Here is a 20,041-nt window from a genome sequence, read left to right on the forward strand (position 1 = left end):
ACGGTGGTGTAGTGGTTAGTACAGTCGCCTCACAGCAAGAAGGTTCCGGGTTCGAGCCCCGTGGCCGGCGAGGGCCTTTCTGTGTAGAGTTTGCATGGTCTCCCCGTGTCTGTGTGGGTTTCCTCTGGGTGCTCTGGTTTCCCCCACAATCCAAAGACATGCAGTTAGGTTGACGTGGGGCGGCCTTGGGCTGAGGTACCCTTGAGCAAGGTACCTGACCCCTGACTGCTCCCCGGGTGCTCTGGTGTGGCTGCCCACTGCTCTGAGTGTGTGTGTGTGTTCACTGCTTCAGGTGGGTTAAATGCAGAGGATGAATTTCACTGTGCTTGAAATGTGCATGTGATGAATAAAGGGTTCTTAGATTTTAGAATGGGATGTTCAATGGTCAGGTGTCCACATACTTTTGGTAACACAATTACTATAATAGAATTTGCTACAATAAGTTGTATAATAGTATAGTATTATAGAGTTGAGCATGGTAGGTCTCTCTCTCTCTCTCTCTCTCTCTCTCTCTCTCTCCACTTTTTATTTGGATCATTTAACAACAATTTAACTAATTTTATACTTATTTTAAAAAGCTTTTTGGTTATTACATTGACCTGACTATCAGTATACAAGGTCAAACTGAACAGGAACTCATTAGAGTCACTGGGATAAAAAGATAAAATCTATTATGACAAACTAGTGGTTCATGCACTCAATATATGGTGAACAGAGATGCCATTTTGCTCCACATTGGCTGTGAGTAAAAGTCCTCCTCTTTTCATCAGTCTGAAACTCCTCATTTAAATTCAGCCCTTGGGTTTTGATTAACGTCATGTCATGTTGCCTTGCTCTAGCTCCATGCTTGATTGCATTAATAATTGTCCTAAGTAAAAATTTCACAGTCATATTTATATGGAGTGATGAGACAGATGGACATGGGGACTGTTTAAAAAAAAAAGAGGATTCAATAGATACTACAGTTAGATCCATGGGGCAATGTGTGTGTGTGTGTGTGTGTGTGTGTGTGTGTTCTCTTACTTTACAGCAAGTAGTCAGATCTCATGTCATTTTGGTCTGGGAGATGATGTCATTTTTTCCCTAACCATATCCCCTTTATGCTCTCTCTGGATCAGTGGCTAAAATATGTACTCCAAATGCTAGCTCAGGCCATATTCCCCTCTGCATACATGGCTTCTGGCTTTGGCTTCATTCATTTAAAGCATTTGAAAGAACCAGGATCTCATATGTGTTCCAGGTGACCATCTCAAAATGGAGGCTGATTGGAGAGCAGCTGTTTTGTCGGTGTGATAATTACGTTTGAGACACGCTCTGAAACTTTGGGAAGATTAAACTTCTCCCTTCAATTTCGATGAGAGTACAAACTCTTCTCTCTCTCTCTCTCTCTCTCTCTCTCTCTCATATCTTTGCAATCTTAGACAGCAGACATGATGTTAAAAACCTGGGGATTCTATATTTAGAATTGGTTTACTAGAAGTCTGTAAATTACCACCGATAGCAAAGAGAATGCATTGTGGATTTACTTGCTTAATATTCTGGGATTAAAAAAAATATATGTATAGTGTATCTCAAACAATTAGAAAATCATGAAAAAGTTCATTCTTTCGTAATTTAATTCAAAAAGGTAAACTTTCATATATTCTATATCCATTACATGTAAAATGAAATATTTCAAGCTTTCTTTGTTTTAATTTTGATGATTATGACTTATAGCTCATGAAAATCAGAAATCCAGTATCTTGATAAAACACAGTGGACCAACACCAGTATCTGATGTGGCATCCCAAATAATCACAGACTGTGGAAAAGGAAACTGGAAAAGGAAATTGGCATCTCCATAAAGCTTGTCAGCAGTGCACTAAAGTGCACTAAAATCTCCTGGTAGACAGCTGTGTTGACTTTGGACTTGATAAAACACAGTGGACCGACACCAGCAGATGACATGGTACCCCAAATCATCACAGACTGTGGAAACGTCACAGTGGACTTCAAACACCTTGGATTCTGTGCCTCTCCACTCTTCCTCTAGACTCCAGGACTTTGATTTCCAAATGAACTGCAAAATTTACTTTCATCTGAAAAGAGGACTTTGGACCACTGAGCAACAGTCCAGTTCTTTCTCTCCTTAGCCCAGGTAAGACGCTTCTGATGTTGTCTCTGGTTCAGGAGTGGCTTGATATGAGGAATGTGACAGTTGTAGCCCCTTTCCTGAAGATATCTGTGCGTGGTGGCTCTTGATGCACTGACATCAGCCTCAGTCCACTCTTTGTGAAGCTCTCCCAAGTTCCTGAATAAGCTTTTCATGACAATCCTCTCAAGGCTGCTTGTGCACCTTTTCCAGCCAGCCTTTTCAGCAATGACTTTCTGTGGCTTACTTTCCTTGTAGAGAGTGTCGATGATCGTCTTCTGGACAACTGTCAAGTCAGCAGTCTTCCCCATGATTGTGGTTGTGTGTACTGAACTAGACCGAGAGATACATGGTTTTCATACTGTTTTACTCAAACTTGAAATGAAATACTCTAATAATTTGAGAGACTGGATTTATGATTTTCATGAGCTATAAGCCATAATCATCAAAATTAAAACAAAAAAAGACTTGAAATATTTCACTTTACATGTAATTAATATGGAATATATGAAAGTTTACCTTTTTGAATTAAATTAAGAAAAAAAATGCTTTTCACAGTATTCAAAATTGAGATGCACTACTAATTATACCTGTTTCACACAGTTTTGAGCCAGGCACACTGAAAAAAATGACAGAAAATGAAAATATTTTAGATATAGTCAAATTGATTTCTTATTTCCTCTTATAAGATTACCATAAACCAGATATAAGGTTATTAAACCTAATTTAAACTAATTTCTTTTCTATTAGCAGATAATTTTGCTCATTTTAAACATTTATTTCTAGAACGAAGCAACATTATCTGGATATAGAATAAAAAAAAGAAATAATCTGAAAATGGGTTTAATAATCTTACATTTTTCTTTATTGTAATCTTATAAAAGTAAATGCTCGATAAATTTGACTGTATTCTGGATATTTTTACTTGGTAATAGGTCAGTTTTTGCAGTACAGCACAAGGTTAGTCTATACCTCCTTCTGTTAAAACACAGCTAGCATAGGAAAAAGACCAAATATCAGTGGTGGCTCAGTTGTAAACACTTTGGGCTACTGAATGGAAGGTTATGAGTTCATTCTGGCACTGCCAAGCTGTTCCTGTTGTCTCCTGAGCAAGGCCTTCATCCTCAACTGTATCCTGTCTCACCTCTAAGACACTTACAGTTGTGGTCAGAAGTTTACATACAGTTACATGAATGTAATCTTGGATACGAATGTCATGGTAATATTTGGGCTTTCAATGATTTCTCGTTTTCTGTGCCGAAATGATTGTACAACATATTTCTTTGATAGAAAAAAAACATGAATTTGGTGCAGTAGTTTTAATGTATTTTGGGATTTCTGAAATCAACACAGGGTCAAAATTATAAATACAGTGTCAAAAATTTACATGCACTCACTTAGATTATTACAACCCCGATTCCAAAAAAGTTGGGACAAAGTACAAATTGTAAATAAAAACGGAATGCAATGATGTGGAAGTTTCAAAATTCCATATTTTATTCAGAATAGAACATAGATGACATATCAAATGTTTAAACTGAGAAAATGTATCATTTAAAGAGAAAAATTAGGTGATTTTAAATTTCATGACAACAACACATCTCAAAAAAGTTGGGACAAGGCCATGTTTACCACTATGAGACATCCCCTTTTCTCTTTACAACAGTCTGTAAACGTCTGGGGACTGAGGAGACAAGATGCTCAAGTTTAGGGATAGGAATGTTAACCCATTCTTGTCTAATGTACGATTCTAACTGCTCAACTGTCTAAGGTCTTTTTTGTCGTATCTTCCGTTTTATGATGCGCCGAATGTTTTCTATGGGTGAAAGATCTGGACTGCAGGCTGGCCAGTTCAGTACCCGGACCCTTCTTCTACGCAGCCATGATGCTGTAATTGATGCAGTATGTGGTTTGGCATTGTCATGTTGGAAAATGCAAGGTCTTCCCTGAAAGAAATGTTGTCTGGATGGGAGCATATGTTGCTCTAGAACCTGGATATACCTTTCAGCATTGATGGTGTCTTTCCAGATGTGTAAACTGCCCATGCCACATGCACTAATGCAACCCCATACCATCAGAGATGCAGGTTTCTGAACTGAGCGCTGATAACAACTTAGGTCGTCCTTCTCCTCTTTAGTCTGAATGACACGGCGTCCCCGATTTCCATAAAGAACTTCAAATTTTGATTCGTCTGACCACAGAACAGTTTTCCACTTTGCCACAGTCCATTTTAAATGAGCCTTGGCCCAGAGAAGATGTCTGCGCTTCTGGATCATGTTTACATACGGCTTCTTCTTTGAACTATAGAGTTTTAGCTGGCAACGGCGGATGGCACGGTGAATTGTGTTCACAGATAATGTTCTCTGGAAATATTCCTGAGCCCATTTTGTGATTTCCAATACAGAAGCATGCCTGTATGTGATGCAGTGCCGTCTAAGGGCCCGAAGATCACGGGCACCCAGTATGGTTTTCCGGCCTTGACCCTTACGCACAGAGATTCTTCCAGATTCTCTGAATCTTTTGATGATATTATACACTGTACATGATGATATGTTCAAACTCTTTGCAATTTTACACTGTCAAACTCCTTTCTGATATTGCTCCACTATTTGTCGGCACAGAATTAGGGGGATTGGTGATCCTCTTCCCATCTTTACTTCTGAGAGCCGCTGCCACTCCAAGATGCTCTTTTTATACCCAGTCATGTTAATGACCTATTACCAATTGACCTAATGAGTTGCAATTTGGTCCTCCAGCTGTTCCTTTTTTGTACCTTTAACTTTTCCAGCCTCTTATTGCCCCTGTCCCAATTTTTTTGAGATGTGTTGCTGTCATGAAATTTTATGTCAATATTTGGCATGAAATTTCAAAATGTCTCACTTTCGGCATTTGATATGTTGTCTATGTTCAATTGTGAATACAATATCAGTTTTTGAGATTTGTAAATTATTGCATTCCATTTTTATTTACAATTTGTACTTTGTCCCAACTTTTTTGGAATCGGGGTTGTAATTCAGAGGTGCTGAAACCTCCAAAATGTCTCTTATCTTGCCAAGGCCGAGGTCTCTTAAATTCCTGTTAGTGATTATGATTGACTGCAGCTGGTAGCTTCTCTGTGCCTTCATAAAAAGGGTTTGTTTACAGCACTCATTGGATTGACCAACACAGTAAAATGGGAAAGTCCAAGGAGCTCAGTGCAGATCTGAGAAAGAGGATTGCAGATGTACACAACTCAGGAATGTCTCTTAGAGCCATTTCTAAACAACTGCAGATCCCAAGATCAGTTCAAACAATTGTATCCAAGTTATTGTGAGGTGTAGTCACTTTGCCAAGCCACTTTGCTTCAAGAAAACCCAAACTATCACCCTCAGCTGAAAGGAAATTTGTTTGGATGGTCAGGAACAACCTGGGAACCACCATGGCACAGCCCTGCCATGAACTGAAAGCTGATGGATCACTGTCTACAATTCAGATCACCATGGCTTAAGAGGGGCGGCACGGTGGTGTAGTGGTTAGCGCTGTCGCCTCACAGCAAGAAGGTCCGGGTTTGAGTCCCGTGGCCGGCGAGGGCCTTTCTGTGCGGAGTTTGCATGTTCTCCCCGTGTCCGCGTGGGTTTCCTCCGGGTGCTCCGGTTTCCCCCACAGTCCAAAGACATGCAGGTTAGGTTAACTGGTGACTCTAAATTGACCGTAGGCGTGAATGTGAGTGTGAATGGTTGTCTGTGTCTATGTGTCAGCCCTGTGATGACCTGGTGACTTGTCCAGGGTGTACCCCGCCTTTCGCCCGTAGTCAGCTGGGATAGGCTCCAGCTTGCCTGCGACCCTGTAGAACAGGATAAAGCGGCTAGAGATAATGAGATGAGATGAGATGGCTTAAGAGGCTGCTATCCAAGAAATAACCCCCTGCTCCAAAATTGATGCCTTCAAGCTTAACTAAAGTTTGAAGCTGACCACATGGACAAAGAAAAAGCCTTCTGGAGGAAAGCTGTATGGTCAGATGAGACAAAAATTGAGTTGTTTGGCCACAATGACCACCATGTACAGAGGGACATTGTACCAGCTGCTGGTGGTGGAAGGATCATCATGCTCTGGGACTGTTTTGCTGCCAGTGGAACTGGTTCATTGCACAAAGTGGATGGAATAATGAAGAAGAAGGACTACCTCAGAATTCTTCAGTATAATCTCAAACCATTGGAAACTTGAACATGACTGGAAGTCACAACAGGACAATGAACCCAAACATGCATCAGAATTGGTTGCAGAGGATAAAGCAGGCTAACATTAAGCTCAAAACAAGTCCTGACTTCAACCCTATTGAAAATATATGGACCGTGCTTATAAGTCGAGTCCATGCCAAAAAAAAAAAAAATTAACTGAACTCTACCAATTCTACCATGAAGAGTTGTGAAATATCCAACCAGAATTCTGCCAGGAGCTTGTTCATGGTAAACACAAAGTGTTTGGTCAAGGTGAATCTTGTGAAGAGACATTTTATCCAAATATTAGGTGTGATGGATGGATATTTTTGACCCTGTATGTATATTTTTGACCCTGTGTTGATTTCTGAAAACCCAAAGAAAATTGTGCACCGAATTCTAGTTTCTTTTTAAAGATGTATGCTGTGCAATCCTTCTGCCACAGAAAAAGAACAGTTCAGAGAAATTACTGAAAGTCTAAATATTGCCATAACATTCATATCCAAGATGACATTCCTGTCACTGTATGTAAAATTCTGACCACAGCTGTATAAACGCAACAGCCAAATAATTAAATGGAAGAGAAGTGATCTTCAATTCATTCAGACTGTGTATCTACAGTGTCTCCAGAAAGTATTCACCCCCCAGTGATTATTTCTCTTTTTGTTCTGTTTCAACATAAAATTTAAACAGAATATCAGAATGGGATCCCCCCACCCCACCCTACTCTAGACTCTGTACAGAAATAAAATTAAATAATGTATTTCAATATCCTCAAAATTATTTGGAAATAAACTAAAAAGCTGCTTAACTGATAGGAATTTACTCCTTCAGTGCAATTTGTCCTTTTGCAGCAATTAAAGATTTGAGTTGTCTCAGCTGTGTCTATGGAAATGAGTTTTGCACATTTTGACTTTGGCATTTTCTTCCATTCCTCAAAGTACATTTTCTCCAATTTTGACAAATTAGATGGAGAATGTTGATGGCCAGCAATTTTCAGGCCATGCCACTGATTTAAGTCTGGGCTTTGATTTTGCCATTCCAAAACACAAACCTTCTTTCCTCAAGCCAGTCCTTTGTAGATTTTGTCCTGTGCTTTGGCTCATTGCTCTGTTGGAACATATATTTCACTCTAAATGCAGATGTCTGGCTGGAGCAGGTTCCCGTCAACAATTTTCTTAGATTTGACTCCATCTATTTCTTTGTGATGCCAACAAGCTTTCCAGCTCCTCCTGCTGAAAAATAACCCTGAGCATAATGCTACCACCAACATACTTTGGTTTCCACCAGACATTTCACTTTGGCTTTTGACCAAAGGCCTCAACTTTTAGTTTCATAAGACCACACAATCTTTTTCCAACAGCTTTCAGATTTTCCAACAGAATTGGCTTCCTGTAGAGGCTGCATCTGTGATGATGATATCATTGAAGTCTGCACAGGTTCCCCTATTTCAGCCAGTGAGATTTATAACTCCTTCATTGCTGTAGTTGGACTCTTGGACACATCTCTGACAACTGTCTATCTTGCCTGAGAAGTCAAGCTTGGTAGTGCCTGGATTGTGCCATCCATCCATCCATCCATCCATCCATCCATCCATCCATTATCTGTAACTGCTTATGTACAGGGTTGCAGGCAAGCTGGAGCCTATCCCAGCTGACTATGGGCGAGAGGCAGGGTACACCCTGGACAAGTCACCAGGTCACCACAAGGCTGACACATAGAGACAAACAACCATTCACACTCACATTCACACCTATGGCCAATTTGGAACCACCAATTAGCCAAACCTACATGTCTTTGGACTGTGGGGGAAACTGGAGCACCCAGAGGAAACCCACACAGACATGGGCAGAACATGCAAACTCCACACAGAAAAGCCCTCGTCAGCCGCTGGGCTCAAACCCAGGACCTTCTTGCTGTGAGGCAAGAGTGCTAACCACTACACCACCGCGCTACTCCCTGGATTGTGCCATATTTTTCCAATTGTTAAAATGGATTTCACGATACTCCTGATAAAGCACAACACTTTGCCTATGTTTTAATAACGTTTCATCTTTTTCTCTCCTAAGAAGGACACTTCATAGGCAGTTCCTTGGCCTTTGAGACAGTAGGAATGATCTGATCTGTCACACCTGCACGCATTGGTGCATGCAGCAGACTTTCTCTTACACGCGCTCTGGACAGCGCGTGCTACGGACTGACTCGCATGCGCCGCTTATGAAATATACCTGCATCGGATTAAGGCCCAGTCAGTGCACTTGTATAAGGATGCTGAAGACTCATTCGGGTGGCGAAGTATTGCATTGTCAGTAACTCATTATCAAGCTGTGTTGTCGAATTGTTCTTCTGGTTTCCGAATCGCTGTTCCTTGTTTTTGGATTCTGGTTTTGTCTGTGCCTTGGATAGTCTGTTTGCACCTTACTTGACCCTTTGCCTGTTTACTGTTTATGATTTCTGCCTGCCGTATTGGACTGTATGACTGATTTGTTATTTTTATAATAAAACTCTTCTGCACTTATATCTGCCTTCACCACCCATCACTGACAGAATACTTCGCCCTCTGACAGATCTGCCATTTGATCTGCAAGACCTCCCAAAGTCAAAGATATTTACTGTGTAAACATAAAATTGGACATAAGCAGTTTTAAAATGAACACAGCTGCAGCCTGCTTAACATATTTAGTGTGAGTGCTCAAGAAAATTAGTCATAATTCCGATTACTAAAACAAATGGGGTTGAATAATGATCACTTATGCAGTTTTTTTTACTTTATTAAAAAATAATTCTGAGAACATCTAAATATATTGAAATTATTTCATTTTATTTCTGTAAAGAACCACTTTAATATGAGCAAAGAAAAAAAACTCATTTGAATACACTTAAATTTTTATGTTGCAAGACACCAAAAAGAGAAATAACCATTGGGGGGTAATTACTTTCTGCAGGCACTGTCCATCAAGACCATATTTGCTTTCTGTGTGTCTGATGTCCTAATCATAGAAATGTTTGTTGATCAGCACAGACTGTGGGGGACGGGGGAAAAAAAGCAAGAAAGATTATATTTACATCAAAGAACAAAGGTTTTTGAGAAAGCAGAAAGCTGAAATTTCTTATTATCTTGTCATACAGCTGTCTCCACAAAGAGCCTGTCGAATCTTCCAGGTAATATTTGATTTTAACCGATCCTAAGCAGGGACGGTGTGGTCATGCTGAGAGTTGAATTGAGCAGTGAGTGACTCTCACAGGGGAGCTGGATCAAAAGGTTAGAGAAAGATGTCATGTATTCATTAGAAATGTATTTTTTACAAACATTGGAAAGCTCTGAAAAAGAATAGTGGAATCGAAATGACATAAAAGAGGGTGTGCTTGATGTACAGTTGTGCTTGAAAGTTTGTGAACCCTTTAGAATTTTCTATATTTCTGCATAAATATGACCTAAAGCATCATCAGACTTTCACACAAGTCCTAAAAGTAGATAAAGAGAACCCAGTTAAACAAATGAGACAAAAATATGATACTTGGTGATTTATTTATTGAGGAAAATGATCCAATATTACATATCTGTGAGTGGCAAAAGTATGTGAACCTTTGCTTTCAGTATCTGGTGTGACCCCCTCGTGCAGCAATAATTGCAACTAAACGTTTCTGGTAACTGTTGATCAGTCCTGCACACCGGCTTGGAGGAATTTTAGCCCATTCCTCTGTACAGAACAGCTTCAACTCTGGGATGTTGGTGGGTTTCCTCACATGAGCTGCTCGCTTCAGGTCCTTCCACAACATTTCGATTGGCTTAAGGTCAGGACTTTGACTTGGCCATTCCAAAACATTAACTTTATTCTTCTTTAACCATTCTTTGGTAGAACAACTTGTGTGCTTAGGGTTGTTGTCTTGCTGCATGACCCACCTTCTCTTGAGATTCAGTTCATGGACAGATGTCCTGACATTTTTCCTTTAGAATTCGCTGGTATAATTCAGAATTCATTGTTCCGTCAATGATGACAAGCCGTCCTGGCCCAGATGCAGCAAAACAGGCCCAAACCATGATACTACCACCACCAGGTTTCACAGATGGGATAAGGTTCTTATGCTGGAATGCAGTGTTTTCCTTTCTCCAAACATAATGCTTCTCATTTAAACCAAAAAAGTTCTATTTTGGTCTCATCTGTCCACAAAACATTTTCCCAATAGCCTTCTGGCTTGTCCACATGATCTTTAGCAAACTGCAGATGAGCAGCAATGTTCTTTTGCCTTGCAACCCTGCCATGCACACCATTGTTGTTCAGTGTTCTCCTGATGGTGGACTCATGGACATTAACAGTAGCCAATGTGAGAGAGGCCTTCAGTTGCTTAGAAGTTACCCTGGGGCCCTTTGTGACTTCGCCGACTATCACATGCCTTGCTCTTGGAGTGATCTTTGTTGGTCGACCACTCCTGGGGAGGGCCACAGTGGTCTTGAATTTCCTCCATTTGTATACAATCTGTCTGACTGTGGATTGGTGGAGTCCAAACTCTTTAGAGATGGTTTTGTAACCTTTTCCAGCCTGGTGAGCATCAACAACGCTTTTTCTGAGGTCCTCAGAAATCTCCTTTGTTTGTGCCATGATACACTTCCACAAACATGTGTTGTGAAGATCAGACTTTGATAGATCCCTGTTCTTTAAATAAAACAGGGTGCCCACTCACACCTGATTGTCATCCCATTGATTGAAAACACCTGACTCTAATTTCACCTTCAAATTAACTACTAATCCTAGAGGTTCACATACTTTTGCCACTCACAGATATGTAATATTGGATCATTTTCCTCAATAAATAAATGACCAAGTATAATATTTTTGTCTCATTTGTTTAACTGGGTTCTCTTTATCTACTTTTAAGACTTGAGTGAAAATCTGATGATGTTTAAGGTCATATTTATGTAGAAATATAGAAAATTCTAATTCTAAAGGGTTCACAAACTTTCAAGCACCACTGTAGGCTGGCGTGTGTAGAAAGCTGTATGTGAATGAGTATGCGCTACCTGTACAGGCTTCTTACGGGAACCTTCGTTGTTCTCGGCTTCCTCGTGTTCCTTGCTGCCCTGAGGCAGGTTGGAATAGTTGGCAAGGCTACTGAGCAGAGACGATACCATGGGACTAGTGTCCATCTCCTCCTACAGCACACATACACATACCCAAGAAACACCTTCAGTAGTAATAGAGATGTGACACATAAACATTAGACTACACTAAAAAAAGCATGGATGACTGGGTGCGATATTGAATGGGAGGTTTTAAACAAGTTCTCTCTGTTACTATTATAGAACCTTCTATAATAATTTGTATAATAGTATACTGTTTGAGAGCTAAGCCTTTAAGAACACTTTCACTGTACAAGCATTGGCAAAAAATGATTACACATACACAAGAACACACACTCACTCATCCATAACGAAGCTGTGTCTCTTCCAAATGTCACGCCCAGGAAACAAATAAGCTGCTTGTAAACAAAAAAGCCAGCTCTTTTGTTTAAACCAAGGAACACACAATTGATTGTTTTGTTATTTCTACCTTGAAATAATTTGATTGTACTTTGATTTAACGTGTTTTTTGTTGATTCATGTAATCAAGCTATGTAATCAACCTACCTTTGTGTTTATTACCCCCATTATTCTATTTCACACATGCCTCTGTCAATGCTGATGACATGTTATGAATGTAACAGTAAGGTGGGATTAAATTAAATATATCAGCCCCAGTGGACAGAAATCGAGAGAGCATTCCATAGTGGGATACCTATCATGCATGTCTGCATACCTCAAACAATGCCATGTTTTTGCCATCATACTGCTGGGCCTTCTCCGGATCACTGCTGTTGATGAAAGGACTGCTCTCCTTGGGATTTCCATCTCCTGAAAATGACCAGGAGCATTACATGTTACTACAACAAGACCAAATAACAAACCAAGATACATATGACATCATCATACACACAAAAAAGGGGCATCAGAATCCAATACAACAACAGAGTGGATTTCAACAAGCGAAAGTTTAAAGTAAATAATTGCAGATTTTTTTTTAAAGCTGGGAAAAGCAAATATTCATCTTGACTTTATTATAATAACAATGTAAATAAAGAGCCACTGATTTAAAGTACAACCCCAATTCCAAAAACGCTGGGACACTGTGTAAACTGTAAAAAAAAACCAGAATGTGATCATTTGCAAATCATGGAAACCCTATATTTCATTGAAAATCATACAAAGGCAACATACAGTATCACATGTTGAAAGTGAGAAATTTTATTGTTGAAAAATATATGCTCATTTTGAATTTGATGTCAGCAGCACATTTCAGAAAAGTTGGGACAGGAGCATGTTTACCACTGTGTTGTATCACCTCTGCTTTTAACAACACTCTAAATGTTTGGGAACTGAGGAGACCAATTGCTGTAGTTTTGAAAGAGAAATGTTGTCCCATTCTTGCCTGATATACAGTTTCAGTTGCTCGACAGTTCGGGGTCTCCTTTGTCATATTTTGTGCTTCATTATGCACCAAATGTTTTAATTGGGAGACAAGTCTGGACTGCAGGCAGGCCAGTTTAGCACCTGGACTCTTTAACTACGGAACCATGCAGTTTTAATATGTGCAGAAACTAGTTTGTCTTGCTGAAAGAAGGAAGGCCTTCCCTGAAAAAGATTTTGTCTGGATGGCAGCATATTGCTCTGAAACGTGTATATATCATTCAGCATTAATGATGCCTTCCCAGATGGACAAGCTACCCATGTCATGTGCACTAATTGTTAGGACTAGGACTGTTTTGGCCTCTAGAGGCCGCTGTTATTTCCTTTTCATGTCGTGTTTATTTTGGCCTCTAGAGGCCGCCACTGTTCCTGTGTTTTGTGTTTGTGTTAATTGCCTAATTATCTTCACCTGTGTCCTTAATTAGTTTGTCTATTTATACCCCTGAGTTCAGTCCTCTTGTCACGGAGTCTTTGTGCTGTTATGTTTATCTCCAGTTTCCTTTGTACTGTGTTTTTTGATCTTCTTAGCTTTTGAATTTTTGCACTTTGCTTTTCTTTTGGATTATACTCTTTGGTTTTTTTTTGTCTTTTGTTTTGCCCTGTATATAGTGTATATAGTTTAAATAAACCTTTTGATTCTTTTTCTACTTCCGCCTCACGCCTCTGCATTTGAGTCATCCCCCTGGTGGCCTAGTGGGGGTTTGCTGGATTATCACACCAACGAACCAGGTTCGAATCCCAGCAAAACCCTAACAGAAAGACTCCGTCATGACCGACTCAGCAGAGGCTGCTTCAACTGTCTACCCGGCCAACCTTCAGGGAATTATGGCAGCTTTGACACGCTTCGGAGCGACCATGGACGCTCATGGACGTACGCTCACCAGCCAACGTGAGGCCCTCGCTCGCCATGAGGAACTGCTTCAGCAAATTGGGAAAACCCTGGCACAGCTGACATCTCTGCCTGCATCTCCTGCTCCTGATCCAGCTCCCACTCCTGCTCCAGTGCCTCCTGCAATGCTGCCTTCTTCACCTCGCGAACCCAGCCTTCCTGCACCACAGAGGTATGACGGCAAGCACAGTGAGTGCCGAGAGTTCCTTACCCAGTGTCAACTCACCTTTGAGCTTCAGCCTACCACCTACACCACGGATCGCCGCAAGATTGCCTTTGTGATCACCTTATTAGCTGGTAAGGCGCGAGCCTGGGCTACTGCTATCTGGCAAAGACAGGGACCTGAGTGCTTTGATTTCCAGCTGTTTTCTGAAGAGATGCTTCGGGTCTTCGATCAGGCAGACATCAGTACCGACGCAGCCCGAAAGCTCATGTCCATCCGGCAAGGAGGAAGCGTCGCAGATTACGCCATCTCGTTCCGAACACTCGCAGCAGTAAGTGGATGGAACGAGACTGCCCTGGTGTCAGCCTTCCACCATGGTCTGTCTGACCCCATCAAGGACGGTCTGGCCTCTATTGGATGCCCAAGTGACCTCGAAACCCTCATCTCACATGCTATTCGTCTGGACAACAGGATGAGAGAACGCCACCAAGCCTTGAGCCCCCCCAGCCTCCCTACCTCTACCTGGAGACCGTCTACCTCCTTCAGTGACTGTCCAGAACCCATGCAAGTGGGTCGTACTCGCCTCTCCGCATCTGAGAGGGAGCGCAGAAGGAGGGACAAGTGCTGCATCTACTGTGGCAAGCCTGGTCACTTCCGAGCATCATGTCCCGAACTCTTGGGAAAAGGACCGCCCCGTCCAGCCGAGGGAGGGTTGTGACGGGGCCTACCCTCTCTCCCGGACTCCCTGGCCAAGGAATCTACATCCCGGTCTCCATCTCCTGGGGTGAGTCTGTCCACTCTTGTCAAGCTTTGATAGACTCAGGGGCGGCTGGGAACTTTATGGATATTCACTTCGCCCAAAGCATCAATATTCCGACTGCACCTCTTGAAGTCCCACTGTCTGTGTCTGCCCTCGATGGCCAAGCGTTAGGTGATGGAAGAGTCACCCAAGTTACTTCTCCAGTTTTCCTCCAGTCTCAAGGTCACAAGGAAGAAATATCCCTGCACCTGATTCCTTCACCTGAGTTCCCAGTTATTCTAGGCCTTCCTTGGCTTACTCGCCACAACCCTCGCATAGACTGGGTAACAAGCCAGGTTGTGGAATGGGGCCCTGCATGCCATGCCTCTTGTCTGCTCTCTAGCTCTCCTGTGTCTCCTGCCGAGCCCCCTGATCTCACCGAGTTATCTCAAGTTCCCACAGAGTACTGGGATCTCAAGGAGGTATTCAGCAAGAGCAGGGCCGCCGTTCTTCCTCCGCACCGGGCCTACGACTGTGCCATCGACTTGCTCCCTGGGACTACCCCTCCTCGTGGCAGACTGTTTTCACTCTCTCAGCCAGAACGCAAGGCCATGGAGGAATACCTCAAAGATGCCCTGGTCTCTGGGTTTATTCGACCCTCCACTTCACCTGCTGGAGCCGGCTTCTTCTTTGTCGGCAAGAAGGATGGGGGGCTCCGACCATGTATTGATTACAGGGGCCTGAATAAGATCACTGTGCGCAACCGATATCCCCTTCCGCTGATGTCCACAGCTTTCGACCTGCTCCAAGGCGCCACCGTCTTCACCAAGTTGGACCTACGGAACGCATACCACCTCATCCGTATCCGACAGGGAGACGAGTGGAAGACTGCCTTTAACACCCCGTCTGGGCACTACGAATACCAGGTGATGCCCTTCGGACTCACCAACGCACCAGCTGTTTTTCAGGCCCTAATCAACGACGTCTTAAGGGACATGATTAACCTATACGTTTTTGTCTACCTCGACGACATCCTTATCTTTTCCAAGACCGTGCAGGAGCACCGCCACCATGTCCGCCAGGTTCTCCAGAGGCTGCTACAGAACAATCTGTTCGCCAAGGCCCAGAAATGCGAATTTCATGTTCCCGAGGTCTCCTTTCTGGGATTTATTGTACGGACAGGCCAACTCCAAATGGACCCTGCCAAGACCCTGGCCGTCCGGGATTGGCCTACTCCCAAGTCCGTTAAGGAGGTTCAGCGGTTCTTAGGATTCGCTAACTTCTACCGCAAGTTCATCAGGAACTTCAGTTCTGTGGCAGCACCCATGTCAGACCTCACCAAAGGGACAGGTGGATCTTATGGCTGGTCTCCTCAGGCAGAAAAGGCGTTCAAAGACCTCAAGGACCGCTTCTGCACGGCACCCATTCTGGTTCTCCCGGACACCTCCCAACCATTCATCGTGGAGGTGGACGCCTCGGACAGTGGTGTCGGCGCGGTGCTCTCTCAACGTTCGGAAGGAAAGCTGCACCCCTGCGCTTACTTCTCCCACCGCCTGAGTCCTGCTGAGTCCCGGTACGATGTGGGGGATCGAGAACTGCTAGCGGTCAAACTGGCCCTTGAGGAGTGGAGGCACTGGCTGGAGGGAGCACAACATCCATTCCTGGTTTGGACTGACCACAAGAACCTGGAGTACCTCCAGCAAGCCAAGAGACTGAACCCTCGACAGGCTAGGTGGGCCCTGTTTTTCAGTCGATTTGACTTCACCCTCTCATACCGCCCCGGCTCCAAGAACACCAAACCTGACGCACTGTCCAGACTGTTCTCTGCCACTAACAGGGAGAATGAAGTCGGGCCTATTATCCCTGTGTCCCGGATTGTGGCCCCTGTCCGCTGGGGTATTGAGGAGGCTGTCCGACGAGCCCAACGCCAGGACCCCGGTCCTGGGACGGGGCCACCAGGCCTCTTGTACGTCCCACATCAAGCCCGGGCCAAGGTTCTCCAGTGGGGTCACTCTTCCCCTCTCACCGCCCACCCGGGAGCTCGGAGGACCCTGGACTTCCTGAAAAGACGCTTCTGGTGGCCTAACATGGAGCAGGAAGTAAGGTCATTTTGGTCTTAGTTGACAGATTCTCCAAGGCCTGCCGCTTCATACCACTGTGCAAACTCCCCTCTGCTCTTGAAACTGCGAAACTTTTGTTTAATCATGTCTTCCGAGTCTTTGGTCTTCCACAGGACATCGTCTCAGACCGAGGGCCCCAGTTCTCCTCCCGAGTGTGGCACGGGTTCTGCAAGGTCATCGGAGCCACTGCCAGCCTCTCCTCTGGGTTTCACCCACAGTCCAATGGTCAGACGGAGAGGCTCAACCAGGACCTGGAAACCACCCTGCGAGGCCTGGCTATGGATAACCCGACATCGTGGAGCACCTGGCTGCCATGGGCGGAGTACGCCCACAACACCCTGCAGTCATCGGCCACCAAGCTGTCGCCATTCCAGTGCCAATTCGGGTTCCAGCCACCTCTGTTCCCGGACCAGGAGGAGGACGCGGGGGTGCCCTCGGTCAACCAATATGTGAGACGGTGTCGCAAGACCTGGAGCAAGGTCAGGAAGACCCTCATACAGACCTCCAGAACCAACCAGACTCAGGCCAACCGCCATAGAAGACCTGCACACGCTTTCCGCCCTGGGCAGCGTGTTTGGCTGTCCACTAAGGACCTTCCACTGCGGGTGGAGAACCGCAAGCTTGCTCCTCGCTACATTGGCCCCTTCAAGGTGGTGCGCAGGGTGAACCCTGTCTCCTACCGGCTCCAGTTGCCCCGGACTCTGAGGATCAACCCCACTTTCCATGTTTCCCTGTTACGGCCCGTACTGACGTCTACGTATGCCCCTGCCCCTAGGAACCCCCCACCCCCCCGCATCTTCCAGGGGCAGACTGTGTTCACTGTGAATCGCCTGCTTGACTCCCGCCGGGTCCGCGGCGGGTTGCAATATCTGGTGGACTGGGAGGGCTATGGTTCTGAGGAGCGCTGCTGGGTTCCTGCTCGGGATGTCCTTGATAAAGAACTATGTCGGGACTTCCATTCGGCCCATCCGGATCGCCCTGGGAACGTCAGGAGACGCTCCTAGAGGGGGGGGTCCTGTTAGGACTAGGACTGTTTTGGCCTCTAGAGGCCGCTGTTATTTCCTTTTCATGTCGTGTTTATTTTGGCCTCTAGAGGCCGCCACTGTTCCTGTGTTTTGTGTTTGTGTTAATTGCCTAATTATCTTCACCTGTGTCCTTAATTAGTTTGTCTATTTATACCCCTGAGTTCAGTCCTCTTGTCACGGAGTCTTTGTGCTGTTATGTTTATCTCCAGTTTCCTTTGTACTGTGTTTTTTGATCTTCTTAGCTTTTGAATTTTTGCACTTTGCTTTTCTTTTGGATTATACTCTTTGGTTTTTTTTTGTCTTTTGTTTTGCCCTGTATATAGTGTATATAGTTTAAATAAACCTTTTGATTCTTTTTCTACTTCTGCCTCACGCCTCTGCATTTGAGTCATCCCCCTGGTGGCCTAGTGGGGGTTTGCTGGATTATCACACCAACGAACCAGGTTCGAATCCCAGCAAAACCCTAACACTAATGCACCCTCATGCCATCACAGATGCTGGCTTTTGAACTGTGCACTGATAACAAGCTGGATGGTCCCTCTCCTCTTTAGCCTGGAGGACATGGTGTCCATGATTTCTGAAAAGATTTTCTACTTTTGATTTGTCAGACCTCGGGGACAATTTTCCACTTCGCCTCAGTCCATCATAAAAGAACTCGGGCCCAGAGAAGGTGGCAGTGTTTTTGGATATTCTTTATATCTGGTTTTAACTTTTTGTGGATGCAGTAATGAGCTGTTTTCATTGACAGTGGTTTTCTGAAGTGTTCCTGAGCCCATACAGTGATTTTCACTATAGACACGTCTGCTTTTAATGCAGTGTCACCTTACATAACTTTTTCAGTCTTTCGTTGCCCCTGTCCCAACTTTTCTGAAATGTGTTGCTAACATCAAATTTAAAACGATCATATATTTTTCAAAAAACAATAACATTTCTCAGTTTCAACATTTGATATGTTGTCTTTGTACTATTTTCAATGAAATATAGCATTTCCATGATTTTCAAATCTTCACATTCTGTTTTTATTTATGTTTTACACAGTGTCCCAATGGGTGGCATGGTGGTGTAGTGGTTAGCGCTGTTGCCTCACAGCAAGAGGGTCTGGGTTCGAGCCCCGTGGCCGACGAGGGCCTTTCTGTGTGGAGTTTGCATGTTGTCCGCGTGGGTTTCCTCCGGGTGCTCTGGTTTCCCCTGCAGTCCAAAGACATGCAGGTTAGGTTAACTGGTGACTCTAAATTGACCGTAGGTGTGAATGGTTGTCTATGTGTCAGCCCTGTGATGACCTGGTGACTTGTCCAGGGTGTACCCTGCCTTTTGCCCATAGTCAGCTGGGATAGACTCCAGCTTGCCTGCGACCCTGTAGAACAGGATAAAGCAGCTAGAGATAATGAGATGAGATGAGACAGTGTCCCAACTATTTTTGGAACAGGGGTTGTCATTTTTTTTTTTTTTTTACTTAAATATGATCATGGACATTGTGAGCAGTTCTGTGCTTGAATATCTGGTTAAGGTGCACCAGGAACTTGAATGAAACAAAAATCTTGCTTAAGAACCTCTGTGTTAATTGTGCTATCAAAGTACTGGAGATGAGCTATGCTTCTGCTAATTGCCCATGCACTGTTAGTAAACCACTTGGAGTCAGAATCTGCTCCAGGGCTATTTATAGAACTGGCTGACAGGCTCATACTTGTGACAGAGACTTCTCCACACACTCACACCATAGGAGAGGAATGATAACAAGGCAACTACTGTCTCAGACCCAAATACATAGGCACTTATAGCATGACACGACCTTACATGCATAAAGAATATGAACCGTGGAAACACAAAGGCTCTCAGATGGTACTTTCTGCCTACATACATATTTCAGAAGTCAATGTATTTTTAAAACGGTGTCATAACCACCAGAACAGCATTCATGACCCAGTCAGAAAGAACATCATACAAGCATCATATACAGTGTCTTGCAAAAGTATTCATCCCCCTTGGTGTTGTCCTGTTTTGTGGCATTACAAGCTGGATTTTTGGGGGGTTAGCACCATTTGATTTACACAACACACCGGCCACTTTAGAGGTGTAAATAGTTTTTTATTGTGACACAAAAAATAATTAAGATAAAAACAAATAAAACAAACAAACAAAAAAAACAGAAATCTGGAGTGTGCATAGGTATTCACCCCCTTTCGTATGAAACCTCTAAATAAGAGCTGGTCCAACCAATTCACTTCATAAGTCACGTAATTAGTTGATTAAGATCCACCTGTGTGCAATCAAAGTGT

The 20,041-nt window shown here is 43.6% G+C and overlaps 1 protein-coding gene across 2 annotated transcripts in view; it reads right to left on the reverse strand.

Moving 5' to 3' along the window:
* slc12a5a (solute carrier family 12 member 5a) overlaps positions 1 to 20,041 on the reverse strand; it is a 443,979-nt gene that overhangs the window by 117,011 nt on the left and 306,927 nt on the right. For both annotated transcript variants that reach the window (XM_060918253.1, XM_060918252.1), the window contains 2 exons: positions 12,123 to 12,217; positions 11,348 to 11,479 (listed from right to left, as the gene is read on the reverse strand). In XM_060918253.1, coding sequence (XP_060774236.1) covers positions 11,348 to 11,479; positions 12,123 to 12,217 — 227 coding nt within the window. The remainder of the gene's footprint in view (positions 1 to 11,347; positions 11,480 to 12,122; positions 12,218 to 20,041) is intronic.

This window comes from Neoarius graeffei, chromosome 4, assembly GCF_027579695.1.
Source record: "Neoarius graeffei isolate fNeoGra1 chromosome 4, fNeoGra1.pri, whole genome shotgun sequence".
NCBI lineage: Eukaryota > Metazoa > Chordata > Actinopteri > Siluriformes > Ariidae > Neoarius > Neoarius graeffei.